The sequence below is a fragment of the Gadus macrocephalus genome, chromosome 22, assembly GCF_031168955.1.
Source record: "Gadus macrocephalus chromosome 22, ASM3116895v1".
NCBI classification, from domain to species: domain Eukaryota; kingdom Metazoa; phylum Chordata; class Actinopteri; order Gadiformes; family Gadidae; genus Gadus; species Gadus macrocephalus.
In genome coordinates, this window is record NC_082403.1 from 12,276,380 (window position 1) to 12,295,549 (window position 19,170).

Consider the following 19,170-nt stretch of genomic DNA (forward strand, 5'->3'; position numbering starts at 1 on the left):
AAAGTTACAATTTTCTAAAAAGAAAAGTGTCAATAATAATAGTAGGCTATAGTAATAGCATAAATGCACAATTTAAAGGGGGCCAGTGACTATACAAATCTATGGTATATAAAAAGTGTGTGTAAAGTGGCTCAATCATCAAGTATGTATGCTAACTCAGAATGTTTTGCAGCCAACAGACCAAAAACAAAAACTGTAATATACGACAGTGTCACCCCTCATGTTTCATTTGATAAAAACGACAGTGTTTTTTGATAATTGATAAATATCGACAGTGTTACCCATTATGTTTTTTTTCATGACGACCAATAAAAAACAACAGTGTTACCCCTTATGTTTTTTTTCATGACGACCAATAAAAAACGACAGTGTTATCCCTTGTGGTTTTTTTCATGACGACCAATGAAAAACAACAGTGTTACCCCTTATGTTTTTTTTCATGACGACCAATAAAGAACAACAGTGTTACCCCTTGTTCTTTTTTTTCATGACGACCAAAAAAAAACAAGTGTTACCCCTTATGTTTTTTTTCATGACGACCAATAAAAAACAACAGTGTTACCCCTTATGTTTTCTTTCATGACGACCAATAAAGAACAACAGTGTTACCCCTTATGTTTTTTTTCATGACGACCAATAAAAAACAACAGTTGTTTCTTTTCAACCCCTGTTTTTTTTCATGACGACCAATAAAAAACAACAGTGTTACCCCTTATGTTTTTTTTCATGACGACCAATAAAAAACAACAGTGTTACCCCTTATGTTTTTTTTCATGACGACCAATAAAGAACAACAGTGTTACCCCTTATGTTTTTTTTCATGACGACCAATAAAAAACAACAGTTGTTTCTTTTCAACCCCTGTTTTTTTTCATGATGACCAATAAAAAACAACAGTGTTACCCCTTATGTTTTTTTTCATGACGACCAATAAAGAACAACAGTGTTACCCCTTATGTTTTCAAGACGACCAATAAAAAACAACAGTTGTTTTTTTTCAACCCCTGTTTTTTTTCATGACGACCAATAAAAAACAACAGTGTTACCCCTTATGTTTTTTTTCATGATGACCAATAAAAAACGACAGTGTTACCCCTTATATTTTATTTGTCAACGTCAACAGTGTTACCCTTATGTTTTTTTTCATGACGACCAATAAAAAACAACAGTGTTACCCCTTATGTTTTTTTTCATGACGACCAATAAAGAACAGTGTTACCCCTTATGTTTTTTTTCATGACGACCAATAAAAAACAACAGTGTTACCCCTTTTTTTTTTTTTCATGACGACCAATAAAGAACAACAGTGTTACCCCTTATGTTTTTTTTCATGACGACCAATAAAAAACAACAGTGTTACCCCTTATGTTTTTTTTCATGACGACCAATAAAAAACAAGTGTTACCCCTTATGTTTTTTTTCATGACGACCAATAAAGAACAACAGTGTTACCCCTTATGTTCTTTTTCATGACGACCAATAAAAAACAACAGTGTTACCCCTTATGTTTTTTTTCATGACGACCAATAAAGAACAACAGTGTTACCCCTTATGTTTTTTTTCATGACGACCAATAAAGAACAACAGTGTTACCCCTTATGTTTTTTTTCATGACGACCAATAAAGAACAACAGTTGTTTTTTTTCAACCCCTGTTTTTTTTCATGACGACCAATAAAAAACAACAGTGTTACCCCTTATGTTTTTTTTCATGATGACCAATAAAGAACAACAGTGTTACCCCTTATGTTTTTTTTCATGACGACCAATAAAAAACAACAGTTGTTTTTTTTCAACCCCTGTTTTTTTTCATGACGACCAATAAAAAACAACAGTGTTACCCCTTATGTTTTTTTTCATGATGACCAATAAAAAACGACAGTGTTACCCCTTATATTTTAATTGTCAAAGACAACAGTATTACCCTTTATGTTTTTTTTCATGACGACCAATAAAAAACAACAGTGTTACCCCTTATGTTTTTTTTCATGACGACCAATAAAAAACAACAGTGTTACCCCTTATGTTTTTTTTCATGACGACCAATAAAAAACAACAGTGTTACCCCTTATGTTTTTTTTCATGACGACCAATAAAGAACAACAGTGTTACCCCTTATGTTTTTTTTCATGAAGACCAATAAAAAACAACAGTTGTTTTTTTTCAACCCCTGTTTTTTTTCATGACGACCAATAAAAAACAACAGTGTTACCCCTTATGTTTTTTTTCATGACGACCAATAAAAAACAACAGTGTTACCCCTTATGTTTTTTTTCATGACGACCAATAAAAAACAACAGTATTACCCCATATGTTTTTACCCCTTATGTTTTTTTTCATGACAAACAAAGAAAAACAACAGTGGTACCCCCTTTTTATTATTTGATGAATATCGACGATCCAACAGAAAGCATCAACCGGACTTGAACCCCGGTCTCCAGGGGGTTAGGCAGAGTACACTCCACTGCACCACTGAGGCGATGACAATACATAATAATCCATCATCAATAAAGAGGATATACATGACATTAAAATGTATGTGTGTATTTCTATTATCTCCCTTATATTTTTTTTTCGTGGAGACCAATAAAAAACGACAGTGTTACCCCCTATGTTTTTTTTCATGACGACCAATAGAAAACGACAGTGTTACCCCTTATGTTTTTTTCCATGACGACCAATAAAAAACGACAGTGTTACCCCTTATGTTTTTTTTCATGACGACCAATATAAAACGACAGTGTTACCCCTTATGTTTTTTTTCATGACGACCAATAAAAAACAACAGTGTTACCCCTTATGTTTTTTTTCATGACGACCAATAAAAAACAACAGTGTTACTCCTTATGTTTCTTTTCATGACGACCAACAAAAAACGACAGTGTTACCCCTTATGTTTTTACCAGTTATGTTTTTTTTCATGACGAACAAAGAAAAACAACAGTGGTACCCCCTTTTTATTATTTGATGAATATCGACGATCCAACAGAAAACATCAACCGGACTTGAACCCCGGTCTCCAGGGGGTTAGGCAGAGTACACTCCACTGCACCACTGAGGCGATGACAATACATAATAATCCATCATCAATAAAGAGGATATACATGACATTAAAATGTATGAGTGTATTTCTATTATCTCCCTTATATTTTTTTTCGCGGCGACCAATAAAAAACGACAGTGTTACCCCCTATGTTTTTTTTCATGACGACCAATAGAAAACGACAGTGTTACCCCTTATGTTTTTTTTCATGACGACCAATAAAAAACGACAGTGTTACCCCTTATGTTTTTTTTCTTGACGACCAATAAAAAAACGACAGTGTTACCCCTTATGTTTTTTTTCATGACGACCAATAAAAAACGACAGTGTTACCCCTTATGTTTTTTTTCATGACGACCAATAAAAAACGACAGTGTTACCCCTTATGTTTTTTTTCATGACGACCAATATAAAACGACAGTGTTACCCCTTATGGTTTTTTTCATGACGACCAATAAAAAACGACAGTGTTACCCCTTATGTTTTTTTCCATGACGACCAATAAAAAACGACAGTGTTACCCCTTATGTTTTTTATGCTGACGACCAATAAAAAACGACAGTGTTACCCCTTATGTTTTTTGTCATGACGACCAATAAAAAACAACAGTGTTACCCCTTATGTTTTTACCCCTTATGTTTTTTTTCATGACGAACAAAGAAAAACAATAGTGGTACCCCCTTTTTTTTATTTGATGAATATCGACGATCCAACAGAATACATCAACTGGACTTGAACCCCGGTCTCCAGGGGGTTAGGCAGAGTACACTCCACTGCACCACTGACAATACATAATAATCCATCATCAATAAAGGGGATATACATGACATTAAAATGTATGTGTGTATTTCTATTATCTCCCTTATATATTTTTTCGTGGCGACCAATAAAAAACGACAGTATTACCCCTTATGTTTTTTCTCATGACGACCAATAAAATACGACAGTGTTACCCCTTATGTTTTTTTTCATGACGACCAATAAAAAAACGACAGTGTTACCCCTTATGTTTTTTTTCATGACGACCAATAAAAAACGACAGTGTTACTCCTTATGTTTCTTTTCATGACGACCAACAAAAAACGACAGTGCTACCCCTTATGTTTTTACCAGTTATGTTTTTTTTCATGACGAACCAAGAAAAACAACAGTGGTACCCCCTTTTTATTATTTGATGAATATCGACGATCCAACAGAAAGCATCAACCGGACTTGAACCCCGGTCTCCAGGGGGTTAGGCAGAGTACACTCCACTGCACCACTGAGGCGATGACAATACATAATAATCCATCATCAATAAAGAGGATATACATGACATTAAAATGTATGTGTGTATTTCTATTATCTCCCTTATATTTTTTTTTCGTGGCGACCAATAAAAAACGACAGTGTTACCCCCTATGTTTTTTTTCATGACGACCAATAGAAAACGACAGTGTTACCCCTTATGTTTTTTTTCATGACGACCAATAAAAAACGACAGTGTTACCCCTTATGTTTTTTTCCATGACGACCAATAAAAAACGACAGTGTTACCCCTTATGTTTTTTTTCTTGACGACCAATAAAAAAACGACAGTGTTACCCCTTATGTTTTTTTTCATGACGACCAATAAAAAACGACAGTGTTACCCCCTATGTTTTTTTTCATGACGACCAATAAAAAACGACAGTGTTACCCCTTATGTTTTTTTTCATGACGACCAATATAAAACGACAGTGTTACCCCTTATGTTTTTTTTCATGACGACCAATAAAAAACAACAGTGTTACCCCTTATGTTTTTTTTCATGACGACCAATAAAAAACGACAGTGTTACTCCTTATGTTTCTTTTCATGACGACCAACAAAAAACGACAGTGTTACCCCTTATGTTTTTACCAGTTATGTTTTTTTTCATGACGAACAAAGAAAAACAACAGTGGTACCCCCTTTTTATTATTTGATGAATATCGACGATCCAACAGAAAACATCAACCGGACTTGAACCCCGGTCTCCAGGGGGTTAGGCAGAGTACACTCCACTGCACCACTGAGGCGATGACAATACATAATAATCCATCATCAATAAAGAGGATATACATGACATTAAAATGTATGTGTGTATTTCTATTATCTCCCTTATATTTTTTTTCTTGGCGACCAATAAAAAACGACAGTGTTACCCCCTATGTTTTTTTTCATGACGACCAATAGAAAACGACAGTGTTACCCCTGATGTTTTTTTTCATGACGACCAATAAAAAACGACAGTGTTACCCCTTATGTTTTTTTTCTTGACGACCAATAAAAAAACGACAGTGTTACCCCTTTTTTTTTTTTCATGACGACCAATAAAAAACGACAGTGTTACCCCTTATGTTTTTTTTCATGACGACCAATAAAAAACGACAGTGTTACCCCTTATGTTTTTTTTCATGACGACCAATATAAAACGACAGTGTTACCCCTTATGTTTTTTTTCATGACGACCAATAAAAAACAACAGTGTTACCCCTTATGTTTTTTTTCATGACGACCAATAAAAAACGACAGTGTTACTCCTTATGTTTCTTTTCATGACGACCAACAAAAAACGACAGTGTTACCCCTTATGTTTTTACCAGTTATGTTTTTTTTCATGACGAACCAAGAAAAACAACAGTGGTACCCCCTTTTTATTATTTGATGAATATCGACGATCCAACAGAAAACATCAACCGGACTTGAACCCCGGTCTCCAGGGGGTTAGGCAGAGTACACTCCACTGCACCACTGAGGCGATGACATTACATAATAATCCATCATCAATAAAGAGGATATACATGACATTAAAATGTATGTGTGTATTTCTATTATCTCACTTATATTTTTTTTCGTGGCGACCAATAAAAAACGACAGTGTTACCCCCTATGTTTTTTTTCATGACGACCAATAGAAAACGACAGTGTTACCCCTTATGTTTTTTTTCATGACGACCAATAAAAAACGACAGTGTTACCCCTTATGTTTTTTTCCATGACGACCAATAAAAAACGACAGTGTTACCCCTTATGTTTTTTATGCTGACGACCAATAAAAAACGACAGTGTTACCCCTTATGTTTTTTGTCATGACGACCAATAAAAAACAACAGTGTTACCCCTTATGTTTTTACCCCTTATGTTTTTTTTCATGACGAACAAAGAAAAACAACAGTGGTACCCCCTTTTTTTTATTTGATGAATATCGACGATCCAACAGAATACATCAACTGGACTTGAACCCCGGTCTCCAGGGGGTTAGGCAGAGTACACTCCACTGCACCACTGACAATACTTAATAATCCATCATCAATAAAGGGGATATACATGACATTAAAATGTATGTGTGTATTTCTATTATCTCCCTTATATATTTTTTCGTGGCGACCAATAAAAAACGACAGTATTACCCCTTATGTTTTTTCTCATGACGACCAATAAAATACGACAGTGTTACCCCTTATGTTTTTTTTCATGACGACCAATAAAAAAACGACAGTGTTACCCCTTATGTTTTTTTTCATGACGACCAATAAAAAAACGACAGTGTTACCCCTTATGTTTTTTTTCATGACGACCAATAAAAAAACGACAGTGTTACCCCTTATGTTTTTTTTCATGACGACCAATAAAAAACGACAGTGTTACCCCCTATGTTTTTTTTCATGACGACCAATAAAAAACGACAGTGTTACCCCTTATGTTTTTTTTCATGACGACCAATAAAAAACGACAGTGTTACCCCTCATATTTTATTTGTCAAAGACAACAGTGTTACCCTTCATGTTTTTTTTCATGACGACCAATAAAAAACAACAGTGTTACCCCTTATGTTTTTTTTCATGATGACCAATAAAAAACGACAGTGTTACCCCTTATATTTTATTTGTCAAAGACAACAGTGTTACCCTTTATGTTTTTTTTCATGACGACCAATAAAAAACAACAGTGTTACCCCTTATGTTTTTTTTCATGACGACCAATAAAAAACAACAGTGTTACCCCTTATGTTTTTTTTCATGACGACCAATAAAAAACAACAGTGTTACCCCTTATGTTTTTTTTCATGACGACCAATAAAAAACAACAGTGTTACCCCTTATGTTTTTTTTCATGACGACCAATAAAAAACAACAGCGTTACCCCTTATGTTTTTTTTCATGACGACCAATAAAGAACAACAGTGTTACCCCTTATGTTTTTTTTCATGACGACCAATAAAAAACAACAGTGTTACCCCTTATGTTTTTTTTCATGACGACCAATAAAGAACAACAGTGTTACCCCTTATGTTTTTTTTCATGACGACCAATAAAAAACAACAGTGTTACCCCATATGTTTTTACCCCTTATGTTTTTTTTCATGACGAACAAAGAAAAACAACAGTGGTACCCCCTTTTTATTATTTGATGAATATCGACGATCCAACAGAAAGCATCAACCGGACTTGAACCCCGGTCTCCAGGGGGTTAGGCAGAGTACACTCCACTGCACCACTGAGGCGATGACAATACATAATAATCCATCATCAATAAAGAGGATATACATGACATTAAAATGTATGTGTGTATTTCTATTATCTCCCTTATATTTTTTTTTCGTGGAGACCAATAAAAAACGACAGTGTTACCCCCTATGTTTTTTTTCATGACGACCAATAGAAAACGACAGTGTTACCCCTTATGTTTTTTTTCATGACGACCAATAAAAAACGACAGTGTTACCCCTTATGTTTTTTTCCATGACGACCAATAAAAAACGACAGTGTTACCCCTTATGTTTTTTTTCTTGACGACCAATAAAAAAACGACAGTGTTACCCCTTATGTTTTTTTTCATGACGACCAATAAAAAACGACAGTGTTACCCCTTATGTTTTTTTTCATGACGACCAATAAAAAACGACAGTGTTACCCCTTATGTTTTTTTTCATGACGACCAATATAAAACGACAGTGTTACCCCTTATGTTTTTTTTCATGACGACCAATAAAAAACAACAGTGTTACCCCTTATGTTTTTTTTCATGACGACCAATAAAAAACGACAGTGTTACTCCTTATGTTTCTTTTCATGACGACCAACAAAAAACGACAGTGTTACCCCTTATGTTTTTACCAGTTATGTTTTTTTTCATGACGAACAAAGAAAAACAACAGTGGTACCCCCTTTTTAATATTTGATGAATATCGACGATCCAACAGAAAACATCAACCGGACTTGAACCCCGGTCTCCAGGGGGTTAGGCAGAGTACACTCCACTGCACCACTGAGGCGATGACAATACATAATAATCCATCATCAATAAAGAGGATATACATGACATTAAAATGTATGTGTGTATTTCTATTATCTCCCTTATATTTTTTTTCGTGGCGACCAATAAAAAACGACAGTGTTACCCCCTATGTTTTTTTTCATGACGACCAATAGAAAACGACAGTGTTACCCCTTATGTTTTTTTTCATGACGACCAATAAAAAACGACAGTGTTACCCCTTATGTTTTTTTTCTTGACGACCAATAAAAAAACGACAGTGTTACCCCTTATGTTTTTTTTCATGACGACCAATAAAAAACGACAGTGTTACCCCTTATGTTTTTTTTCATGACGACCAATAAAAAACGACAGTGTTACCCCTTATGTTTTTTTTCATGACGACCAATATAAAACGACAGTGTTACCCCTTATGTTTTTTTTCATGACGACCAATAAAAAACGACAGTGTTACCCCTTATGTTTTTTTCCATGACGACCAATAAAAAACGACAGTGTTACCCCTTATGTTTTTTATGCTGACGACCAATAAAAAACGACAGTGTTACCCCTTATGTTTTTTGTCATGACGACCAATAAAAAACAACAGTGTTACCCCTTATGTTTTTACCCCTTATGTTTTTTTTCATGACGAACAAAGAAAAACAATAGTGGTACCCCCTTTTTTTTATTTGATGAATATCGACGATCCAACAGAATACATCAACTGGACTTGAACCCCGGTCTCCAGGGGGTTAGGCAGAGTACACACCACTGCACCACTGACAATACATAATAATCCATCATCAATAAAGGGGATATACATGACATTAAAATGTATGTGTGTATTTCTATTATCTCCCTTATATATTTTTTCGTGGCGACCAATAAAAAACGACAGTATTACCCCTTATGTTTTTTCTCATGACGACCAATAAAATACGACAGTGTTACCCCTTATGTTTTTTTTCATGACGACCAATAAAAAAACGACAGTGTTACCCCTTATGTTTTTTTTCATGACGACCAATAAAAAACGACAGTGTTACTCCTTATGTTTCTTTTCATGACGACCAACAAAAAACGACCGTGTTACCCCTTATGTTTTTACCAGTTATGTTTTTTTTCATGACGAACCAAGAAAAACAACAGTGGTACCCCCTTTTTATTATTTGATGAATATCGACGATCCAACAGAAAGCATCAACCGGACTTGAACCCCGGTCTCCAGGGGGTTAGGCAGAGTACACTCCACTGCACCACTGAGGCGATGACAATACATAATAATCCATCATCAATAAAGAGGATATACATGACATTAAAATGTATGTGTGTATTTCTATTATCTCCCTTATATTTTTTTTTCGTGGCGACCAATAAAAAACGACAGTGTTACCCCCTATGTTTTTTTTCATGACGACCAATAGAAAACGACAGTGTTACCCCTTATGTTTTTTTTCATGACGACCAATAAAAAACGACAGTGTTACCCCTTATGTTTTTTTCCATGACGACCAATAAAAAACGACAGTGTTACCCCTTATGTTTTTTTTCTTGACGACCAATAAAAAAACGACAGTGTTACCCCTTATGTTTTTTTTCATGACGACCAATAAAAAACGACAGTGTTACCCCTTATGTTTTTTTTCATGACGACCAATAAAAAACGACAGTGTTACCCCTTATGTTTTTTTTCATGACGACCAATAAAAAACAACAGTGTTACCCCTTATGTTTTTTTTCATGACGACCAATAAAAAACAACAGTGTTACCCCTTATGTTTTTTTTCATGACGACCAATAAAAAACAACAGTGTTACCCCTTATGTTTTTTTTCATGACGACCAATAAAAAACAACAGTGTTACCCCTTATGTTTTTTTTCATGACGACCAATAAAAAACAACAGTGTTACCCCTTATGTTTTTTTTCATGACGACCAATAAAAAACCACAGCGTTACCCCTTATGTTTTTTTTCATGACGACCAATAAAGAACAACAGTGTTACCCCTTATGTTTTTTTTCATGACGACCAATAAAAAACAACAGTGTTACCCCTTATGTTTTTTTTCATGACGACCAATAAAGAACAACAGTGTTACCCCTTATGTTTTTTTTCATAACGACCAATAAAGAACAACAGTGTTACCCCTTATGTATTTTTTCATGACAACCAATAAAAAACAACAGTGTTACTCCTTATGTTTTTTTTCATGACGACCTATAAAAAACAACAGTTGTTTTTGTTCAACCCCTGTTTTTTTTCATGACGACCAATAAAAAACAACAGTGTTACCCCTTATGTTTCTTTTCATGACGACCAATAAAGAACAACAGTGTTACCCCTTATGTTTTTTTCATGACGACCAATAAAGAACAACAGTGTTACCCCTTATGTTTTTTTTCATGACGACCAATAAAAAACAACAGTGTTACCCCTTATGTTTTTTTTCATGACGACCAATAAAAAACGACAGTGTTACCCCTTATGTTTTTTTTCATGATGACCAATAAAAAACGACAGTGTTACCCCTTATGTTTTTTTTCATGACGACCAATAAAAAACAACAGTGTTACCCCTTATGTTTTTTTTCATGATGACCAATAAAAAACGTCAGTGTTACCCCTTATATTTTATTTCATGACGACCAATAAAAAACAACAGTGTTACCCCTTATGTTTTTTTTCATGACGACCAATAAAAAACAACAGTTGTTTTTTTTCAACCCCTATGTTTTTTTTCATGACGACCAAAGAAAAACAACAGTGTTACCCCCCATGTTTTATTTGATAAATATCGACAGTGTTACCCCTTATGTTTATTTCATGACGGCCAATAAAAAACGACAGTTACCCCTCATGTTTTTTCCATGTTGACCAATAAAAAACGACAGTGTCAACCCTCATGTTTCATTTGATGAAAACGACAGTGTTACCCCCTAGGTTTTAATTCAACTATTCTAGTCATTCAGAGTTGCGCAGAAAATGCGCTTGTTCCGAGAGACATGCCAGGGATGTTTATGGTTGTATGGGAAGAAACAGAGATATTTAAATGGCTCGGATAAGAACAAATTAATTTGACGACAAAGCAATTAAAATTGGACAACTTATTATGTAATACTTTTATTCGACAGTCAAACATTGGTGAACATTATATTTACAATCCTTAAAACAGGAAATATAGAATAATATTGTATGGGTGCTCACTGCTCTCTCATTTAATGCCCAATCCAGCATGCTGATATACCCATACATGATTGCTGTATGAATGCTTCATACACACGTTTATGATTAAAACATCAAAAATGTAACTATAAATCTCTGCGCCCTCCTCATATCAGGGGGCCACCAACTGCTCAAAGTGCCACTGTTGCCGGGGGTGACGAATGCAGGGGCGAAGGAAGAGGCCGCTGCCCCCCTGTGAAGATCCGTCATCTCTCGTAGCCTCCACGCAGAGTTGGGACTGCATGTGGACTAGCTGTCCGCTCAGCTGTAAGGCAGCGCAGTGTGTCAGATTATACCTCGCACTGAAAAACAAACGTGCTCCTCCCCTCTGTGTCACCTTGTGTCCAGATTTTGAGCATTGATATTCAGGCTATCATATTAATGTACTTTATGTTCCATGTGTGTCAATATGGACCCTGAGTAAGTCAATTTTAGACAACTATGGTAAATGGGGTTGCTTTCTAGTCGCTCCGAAAATGTGATTATTAAATGAAAACATAAGCCCCTGCACTTTATTAATCCAAGATGGGGAAATGATTTATAATCCCAGGACATAAGTAATAAATCAAAACGGAAAAAGAATGCGCAAATCGTGCTAAAGCCCAACAAACAAAACATATGAGCATTTTGCAAATAAATACATATTCTCAGTGTCTTTAAGTAATGTGAATGTATTGTAAAAGCCTTTTGTGAATATGACGCCCTTGTGACACAGCCCCCTACCTTCAGGAACCTCCACTGGAGTTGGCCTTGGGTGGGCTGGTGGCTGGGGCAGGGGGCCAGGGTAATCCTCTCCCCCCTGCCGTCAAAACACAGCTCCCCGGCCGCTCCCCAGCGCACTTCCCCCTGGGAGTTCAGCTCACAGAGCTGGAACAAGGGATCAGAGTCTGGCCGTGGTCCCACTGTGCTGCTTTCACATCTTTAGTCCACACCCATCTGTTGGAGTCGGTCTACTCTAGTTTGCCTAAGCAGGCCTTCTGCCTGCCCTCCTGGTCAGTACTTCTAACACATCTCATACATACATGACCTCATGATACAGGAAAACATTTGCTTCCCTTTTTCTTTTTTTTAAAAGAAGCAGATATACAAAAACAAACAGATGATGCAATCGTTGAAAGTGCAGACGTACTAAATTGCACAGTAACGTAAAAGAAGGGGAAATAAATAATAATGTATACATACATACGTACACACATATAGATGTTCATTAATATTTTGGTATCTTCAATGCCCTGTCTGCTTTCAAAGGGATAGTTTCCAAGTAAGTGTGAAAAAAGTATCACATATTTCATCTGAACTGTAAGGTGACCTTAAATGTCCTTTAAGGCTACAATCTGCCCACATCTCCCAAAAGCCCTCATTTATCCAAACAACTTTTTGTTTTGGTGAGATCCTTAAAATCGGTTGTCATCATGGTTACCTGTTTGCCTGTGCCACTGCATGGGGCTATGCTCATGGTCCCATTCTGGAGAGTCCTCTCCCCAGGGAGATCTGCACAGGAGCCAGTGCCAACGTTGTACAGCTTTGTAAAGTACAGAGATCACATGTTAGAATACTAATTCATATGGGAAAATAGATAGAGCGAGCATCGGACTATTGATGAGCTATTTACCATCTTTTTAAACTACTGTTGTGTGTGTGGGGGTGTTTTGCGTGTAGGTGTGTTTGTGTGTAAGTGTGTGTGTGTTCATGTATGTGTGTATGTAAGTGTGTGTGTGTTTGTGTGTGTGTAAGTGTGTATGTGTGAGTGTGTTCATATGTGTGTGTGTGTGTGTGTGTGTGTGTGTGTGTGTGTATGTGTGTGTAGTGTTTGTGAGTAAGTGTGTGTGTTCATGTATGTGTGTATGTAAGTGTGTTTGTTTGTGTGTGTGTGTGTTCATATGTGTGTGTGTGTGTTCATGTGCGTGCGTGCATTGCCGCATGTGCATATGTGCATGCCTACGTGCATATGTGCGTGTGTATTAATGTCTCACGTGTGTATGCATGCCTCACCTCTCCAGACAGCCCTGGTCTGTCCTGGGGTATGTAGAGCTGAGGGTAGACCGTAGACAAGAACCAGTGGAAGTCCCTGCAGCCAAGGCTCTCCTTGAGCCTGACCCGCTCCGTGATGTTAGGACTCTCCGACTGCAGGAGGGTTACAAGGTGCATCTCCACGCGTCACATACATTTACTGTTGGGTCCATGCTGAACTTTGTTCAAATGATTTGGGAGGTGAAGGCTGAGAACAATGAAAGCACTCTGCAGCAACTGCAGCGATTCTAAGTGCTAAACCAGGCCCTTTCTGCAGTGCAGACAGAGTGCTTTTTGTGTGTACTGTGTGGAGGATCTGCAGCTGAACCAAAAGAAAAACCGATGAAAGACGGATAAAAAACGTTATTACAAAAATCCGCAAAAGACCCGGGGTTTGAGTCAGGAATCGTCAAATAAAGAATCTTGCGGGTTTAGGAATTTAATAATAAAGAAAGCATGAAAAAACGGTCCCATGCTGCCAAAATCAGAAAACCCAATTAAACCCAAGCACAGGCAGTCCCACAGTGCCACACACTAAATGATACCTGCAGAAATCACTCATTAATTTTCACCGTGCAAACAGACACACAAAGACAAAGACACATACACACACACACACACACACACACACACACACACGTATTCACACACACACAAACACACACACTCACACACAAACACGCACATACATACACATACACCTGCACACACACAACAACACTCACACACACACACACAAACACACACACACACACACACACCCACCTGACTGATGAAGTGCGCCAGCGGGTCTCTGCGGTAGAAGATCTTCCCGTACGCGTCCATCCAGCTGTCAGCCAGGCGGATCTTGTTCTTCTGCAGTAGCTCGTGGTCGGGGGGCGTGTGGGGTGGGGGGTGGTCCAGGCGGGCCACACGGGAGCAGGGAACCACCTCCAAGGACCCCCCGCACGACCACACCTGCATGCCGACGCATATGTACGTTACATATGAATGACCGATGTTACAAATGTTTTGTAAGTATTTCTTGTTGTGCTCGTGATTGTTGGATGCTATTACTTGACACTTTGGAATGTTAGTTAGATGCATAACCAGTTACTGATTTGTTTCCGTTCGACTGAAGGTTTTTGAAACAGACAACCCTATAGGCTTCTTGTAGTTGGACAGAGTTTTAGTCATAGTGCTGTTATTATTCATCGCTTTCATCTCTGCGAAATGTGGTGTGTTATAGTTGCACGAAAGGTCTGCTGGGATGCAAGTAAAACATTACAGTTCGGCCCCGTTTGGGTATGGATGTCACACCTAAGAGTGTTTTGGTGCAGAAGGGCGTAACCGTTTGTCCTGGCACCTGTGCCGTTTGTCAAGCAGCCAAGACATTCCCAGACCGGAATTTGTCCTAAGACAACCATTTGCAAAAGACATCATAGTCCGAGAGCAGCATTCCTAGAGGTTATGTGCAGGACAGACTTGTGAAGGACATTCCGTCACTGAGGGCCATTATATGTTTATGATGAAGACTCTCAAAAACAATGAACACCTCTGGATAGGCACCGCTGCTCTGTGGTTTAATTAATCAGTTCATCTTATTTTTAACCTCTGTAAATGTAAATATTTTTCTTAAAAATCTAATATATATATGCAAAGCTGTATATATTGTCATCCTGTCTTTACCCTGATTGACAGTTCAATCTGCTCCGACCCCCTCAGCAGCATGTCCGGGTCATATCCTCCAACGCTCAGGAAGAAGTGTCTGTCCACGGCCAGGACTTCACCTCCCAAAACTGGACTGCTATAGAGTCCCAATACAGATTAAATTAGAGTAGATTGGAGATGATGCTTGGAGATGATCTAATAGGTCAAACTAATAAGAAGATAGTATATGTACATTTATTTTCGGCTCTTTAAATTGTTATTGACGCATGTATTTACCTGACCGGTTGAACAACTGAGTCTTTGTCTAAAGCTTGAGGTTGTGGGTATGATTCCCAGTGAAAGTCCAGTCTCCAGTCAAACACTCCCCTAACTGGCCACCGGGTGGCGTTGTACTGGAAGGTGTGCCAGTCTATCAAATCCACAACGGGAGACACGACACGAGTCCTGGAAAGAAACATGACATTAATACTACATGAATAATCATAAACCTAACTGTCTCATCCATTTAGTAATAATTTTTAATTATTCATTTATCAGACATACCTTTTGTTCCCCCTCATCTATCCTGTGATTTGTCATCAAAGTGAGTGAGAGTGTCAGAGTGTTTGTGTGTGTGTGTGTGTGTGTGTGTGTGTGTGTGTGTGTGTGTGTGTGTGTGTGTGTGTGTGTGTGTGTGTGTGTGTGTGTGTGTGTGTGTGTGTGTGTGTGTGTGTGTGAGTGTGTGTGAACGTGTGTGTGTGTGTGTAGTGTATGTGTGTCTTTGGTGTGTTTGAGAGAGAGAGAGCAGGCACTGGGCGCGCATGTGTGTGTGTGTGTGTGCGCGTCTGCGTTGTAGGATCATTCCAAGTTCAACATCAAACTATTACCAAGACAACCGGTAATTGGGCATTCCATGTTGTTTTGAACGAGACCATGTGATGGCGAGGCCATGATGAGATGAGGGGGAATGAAGAAATTCAAAGAGGGGCGGGAGAATGGAAAGAAAAATAAACGACAGAGGGGTCAAACATGTGGCTGAAAGAGTCGAGTGGCTGCAAATTCCATGCAGAGTTCAATCTAATTACTGACTGAGACACGAGACCGTGCAGAGCAGGAAATCATGGGGAGAACTGAGAGTTGGATACCCATGCACACACACATACACAGACACAGACACAGACACACACACACACACACACACACACACACACACACACACACACACACACACACACACACACACACATACATACACACACCTGTGTGTCCCATCCACACTATGAAATGAAATAGAAAATGAATAATATAATGAGAAAAGAAGACAGAGGGGGATGGGGCTGAGAGTGAGAGAAAAAGGGATGGAGAGAGAGTGAGGGACAGAGTGAGAGATAAAGGTCCTACAGGAGACTGTCTGTGTCTGCGGCTTCTGAAAAAGTCAAACGCCCTCAATTGCCCCTCACTGCTGACCGAACTTCCCTCAGTTTCTCCCCCCACCCCATGTCCGGTGTCCCACGTCCCCCCAAGTTTGCACCCCTGGCTGCCTGCTCAGTAGGCCTACCTGTCCTGGGCCACCCTCTCCAGCAGCGGCTCCAGCCAGTCCTCCTGACACTCGCAGTGGGCGTCCATGAACACCAGGACCTCGCCCACGGCCTCGGACGCCCCCAGAGAACGGCACTGCGCAGTGCCCAGATGCCCCGGGCTTTGAACCAAGCGCACCCCGTCCAGGAGCGCTATGTACTCACTCAAATCACTCCCCAGTGGTTCTGTTGTAGAGAGAGAGAGAGAGAGAGAGAGAGAGAGAGAGAGAGAGAGAGAGAGAGAGAGAGAGAGAGAGAGAGAGAGAGAGAGAGAGAGAGAGAGAGAGAGAGAGAGAGAGAGAGAGAGAGAGAGAGAGAGAGAGAGATATTGAGAGAGAGAGATATTGAGAGAGGGATAGAGTGAGACAAAGAGGGGGTTGAAATAGGCACGAGTGTGAACATTTGGAGAGAGGCAAGCTTGTCATTCTAAACCCACCATCTTGAAAGTCATCCACCAGCAGAATCTCGCTCAGATACTCCTTGGGCACGGTGTCGAGCACGTTGTGCACGGTCCGTAGCAGGGTGGCCCGAGCCTCTTCCTGGAAACAGATCACCACGCTGGTGGACGGCAGCGACTCGCTGTACTGCTCGCCAACGCACCTGTCAATCATGCGGGGAAAACATTACGAGTGAATAGTAGCTTGTACGAAGTTATAACCGAACATTTAAACTGATTGACTGTTGTTAAATCATTATTTTAGAGTGGATGCTGACCTGTTGATCAGAACAGGCCTATTTGTGTTTCGCTCTTGGGTGCGGGTCACTTACGCAGGATGGCGCGACTCGGGCCAGGTGCGACGCAATGCCATCATCGTTGTTTTCGTCCCTTCATCACCCCCTCTCAGATCATCCAACTGAGGCGTTTTCGTATCTTCCACACTATCGTTCGTCGTGGACGCCGGAACAGTAGGTCTATCCGTATTCTTCCCCCGCATTATCATCTTGTAAGGCCCCCTTTTCAGGGGTCTCGGGGTCTTGCTCCCTTGAGCCGAAGATGCGACGAATAAAAGTTCCTCCTCTTGAAGAGAAGTGAGGGGCGAGAGAGCGACATCCCGGTCCGGTGCGGGGTCTCGGGAATCCACAATAACCTCCAGGTCGGGAGTCTCCGGTGCCCGTCCGAACGGGTGGCGTGGAGGGTGTTTATCTTTTGGAAGGGTCGGGTCTGGGGAGGCCAGGTCCAAAAGGCCAAGCGTTACCAGAGCGAGACCGAGCAGCAGAAACCAAAGACACAGAATCTGCCTGCGGATGGCTCTAGTTCTGACCCAGCACCGCATTGTGTCTGCTGCTGCACAATCCAAACGTTCACAGGTGACGCAGGTTTGGAACAAAGTCCGTCCCCATCGCCAGAACAAGTGACTCTAGACGCCAAGTCTAGACACGGCGTTTAACCAAACTTGAATGAAAAAGGAGAGACCAGAGACACATCCGTCAGACGTCAAAGTTTGGTCACAGGTGAGCCGAGTGCGCATCCCTCAGCGGAGAGCAGAGGCTTCCTCTTCTCGGCTTTAGTCAATTGCGCGGTGGCTGAAGAAAACCATCTGCACAAGTTAAGGTAGTTCAATGTTATTCGGCTTTTGTTAAACCGCTCCTTCGCTCTCTCTCGCTGTGGTTTCAGGTGGAGCTGGGAGTCTGTGCTCTGGACGCATTGGCTCCCAGTGCGTCATGCGTAAAGGATGCTGCTGATCCTGGGCCAGCTGGCGGCGTCTTTCCCCGTCTCGTGACTGTCTGTCCGAGCAAAGAAACAGGGCTGTCCACTGCGTCCACGGGCACTTCTCCCGTTTTCACATCGTGTTTCGTGTCAGACTCCTCTCTGTTTTCACTCCATTGAGAACTGAGCCTGATGCAGCACCTGGCACTCGTGCAAGTCAAACTCTTCAAACTTCAGATTCCATTGGTATGATTTTAATGTTGAACTGCATTTGGGTCAGTCCAACTCATCTGGTCGTAACAGCCTCTTCTTCATGTTCCAGTGCATATGGGGAACTGAAGGGGTCTTTGAAGGTGAATCCCCCGAGGCTGTCAGAACGGGGCGGTGTCTGTGATTACCTTTAGTTAGAGACCCGGGGCGCGGGGCTGTGTTTATCATTGTAAAAGGATGGTGAAGGATGAAAGGGACTGGGATTCGTTATGTGAAGTTGGTAAAGGACGAATACTCACCTCGCTCTCACAATTACCTCCTCGCTCTCACGCGCACGCACGCGCGCGCACACACAAAACACACACACACACACACACACACACACACACACACACACACACACACACACACACACACACACACACACACACACACACACACACACACACACACATGCATACTTAAAAAAAATTGAGAAAAGGGGGGTAGACAGAGGGGAATAGCGAGACAGAGACAAGGAAACGAACAGGGGCCGTGTTCGTTTTTTTTATTATCCAGGATGGAAAATAT

At 39.9% G+C, this 19,170-nt stretch overlaps 1 protein-coding gene across 1 annotated transcript; it reads right to left on the reverse strand.

Moving 5' to 3' along the window:
* Positions 1–11,362: 11,362 nt before the first annotated feature.
* On the reverse strand, positions 11,363–19,062 carry LOC132451250 (polypeptide N-acetylgalactosaminyltransferase 15-like). Its single transcript, XM_060043622.1, has 10 exons — positions 17,511–19,062; positions 17,179–17,342; positions 16,724–16,928; positions 15,463–15,630; positions 15,205–15,322; positions 14,302–14,493; positions 13,519–13,650; positions 12,947–13,048; positions 12,250–12,393; positions 11,363–11,791 (listed from the first exon to the last, which is right to left on the reverse strand). The coding sequence occupies exons 1-10, from the start codon at positions 18,014–18,016 to the stop codon at positions 11,639–11,641; spliced, it is 1,884 nt and encodes a 627-aa protein (XP_059899605.1). The 5' UTR covers positions 18,017–19,062; the 3' UTR covers positions 11,363–11,638.
* Positions 19,063–19,170: the final 108 nt, after the last annotated feature.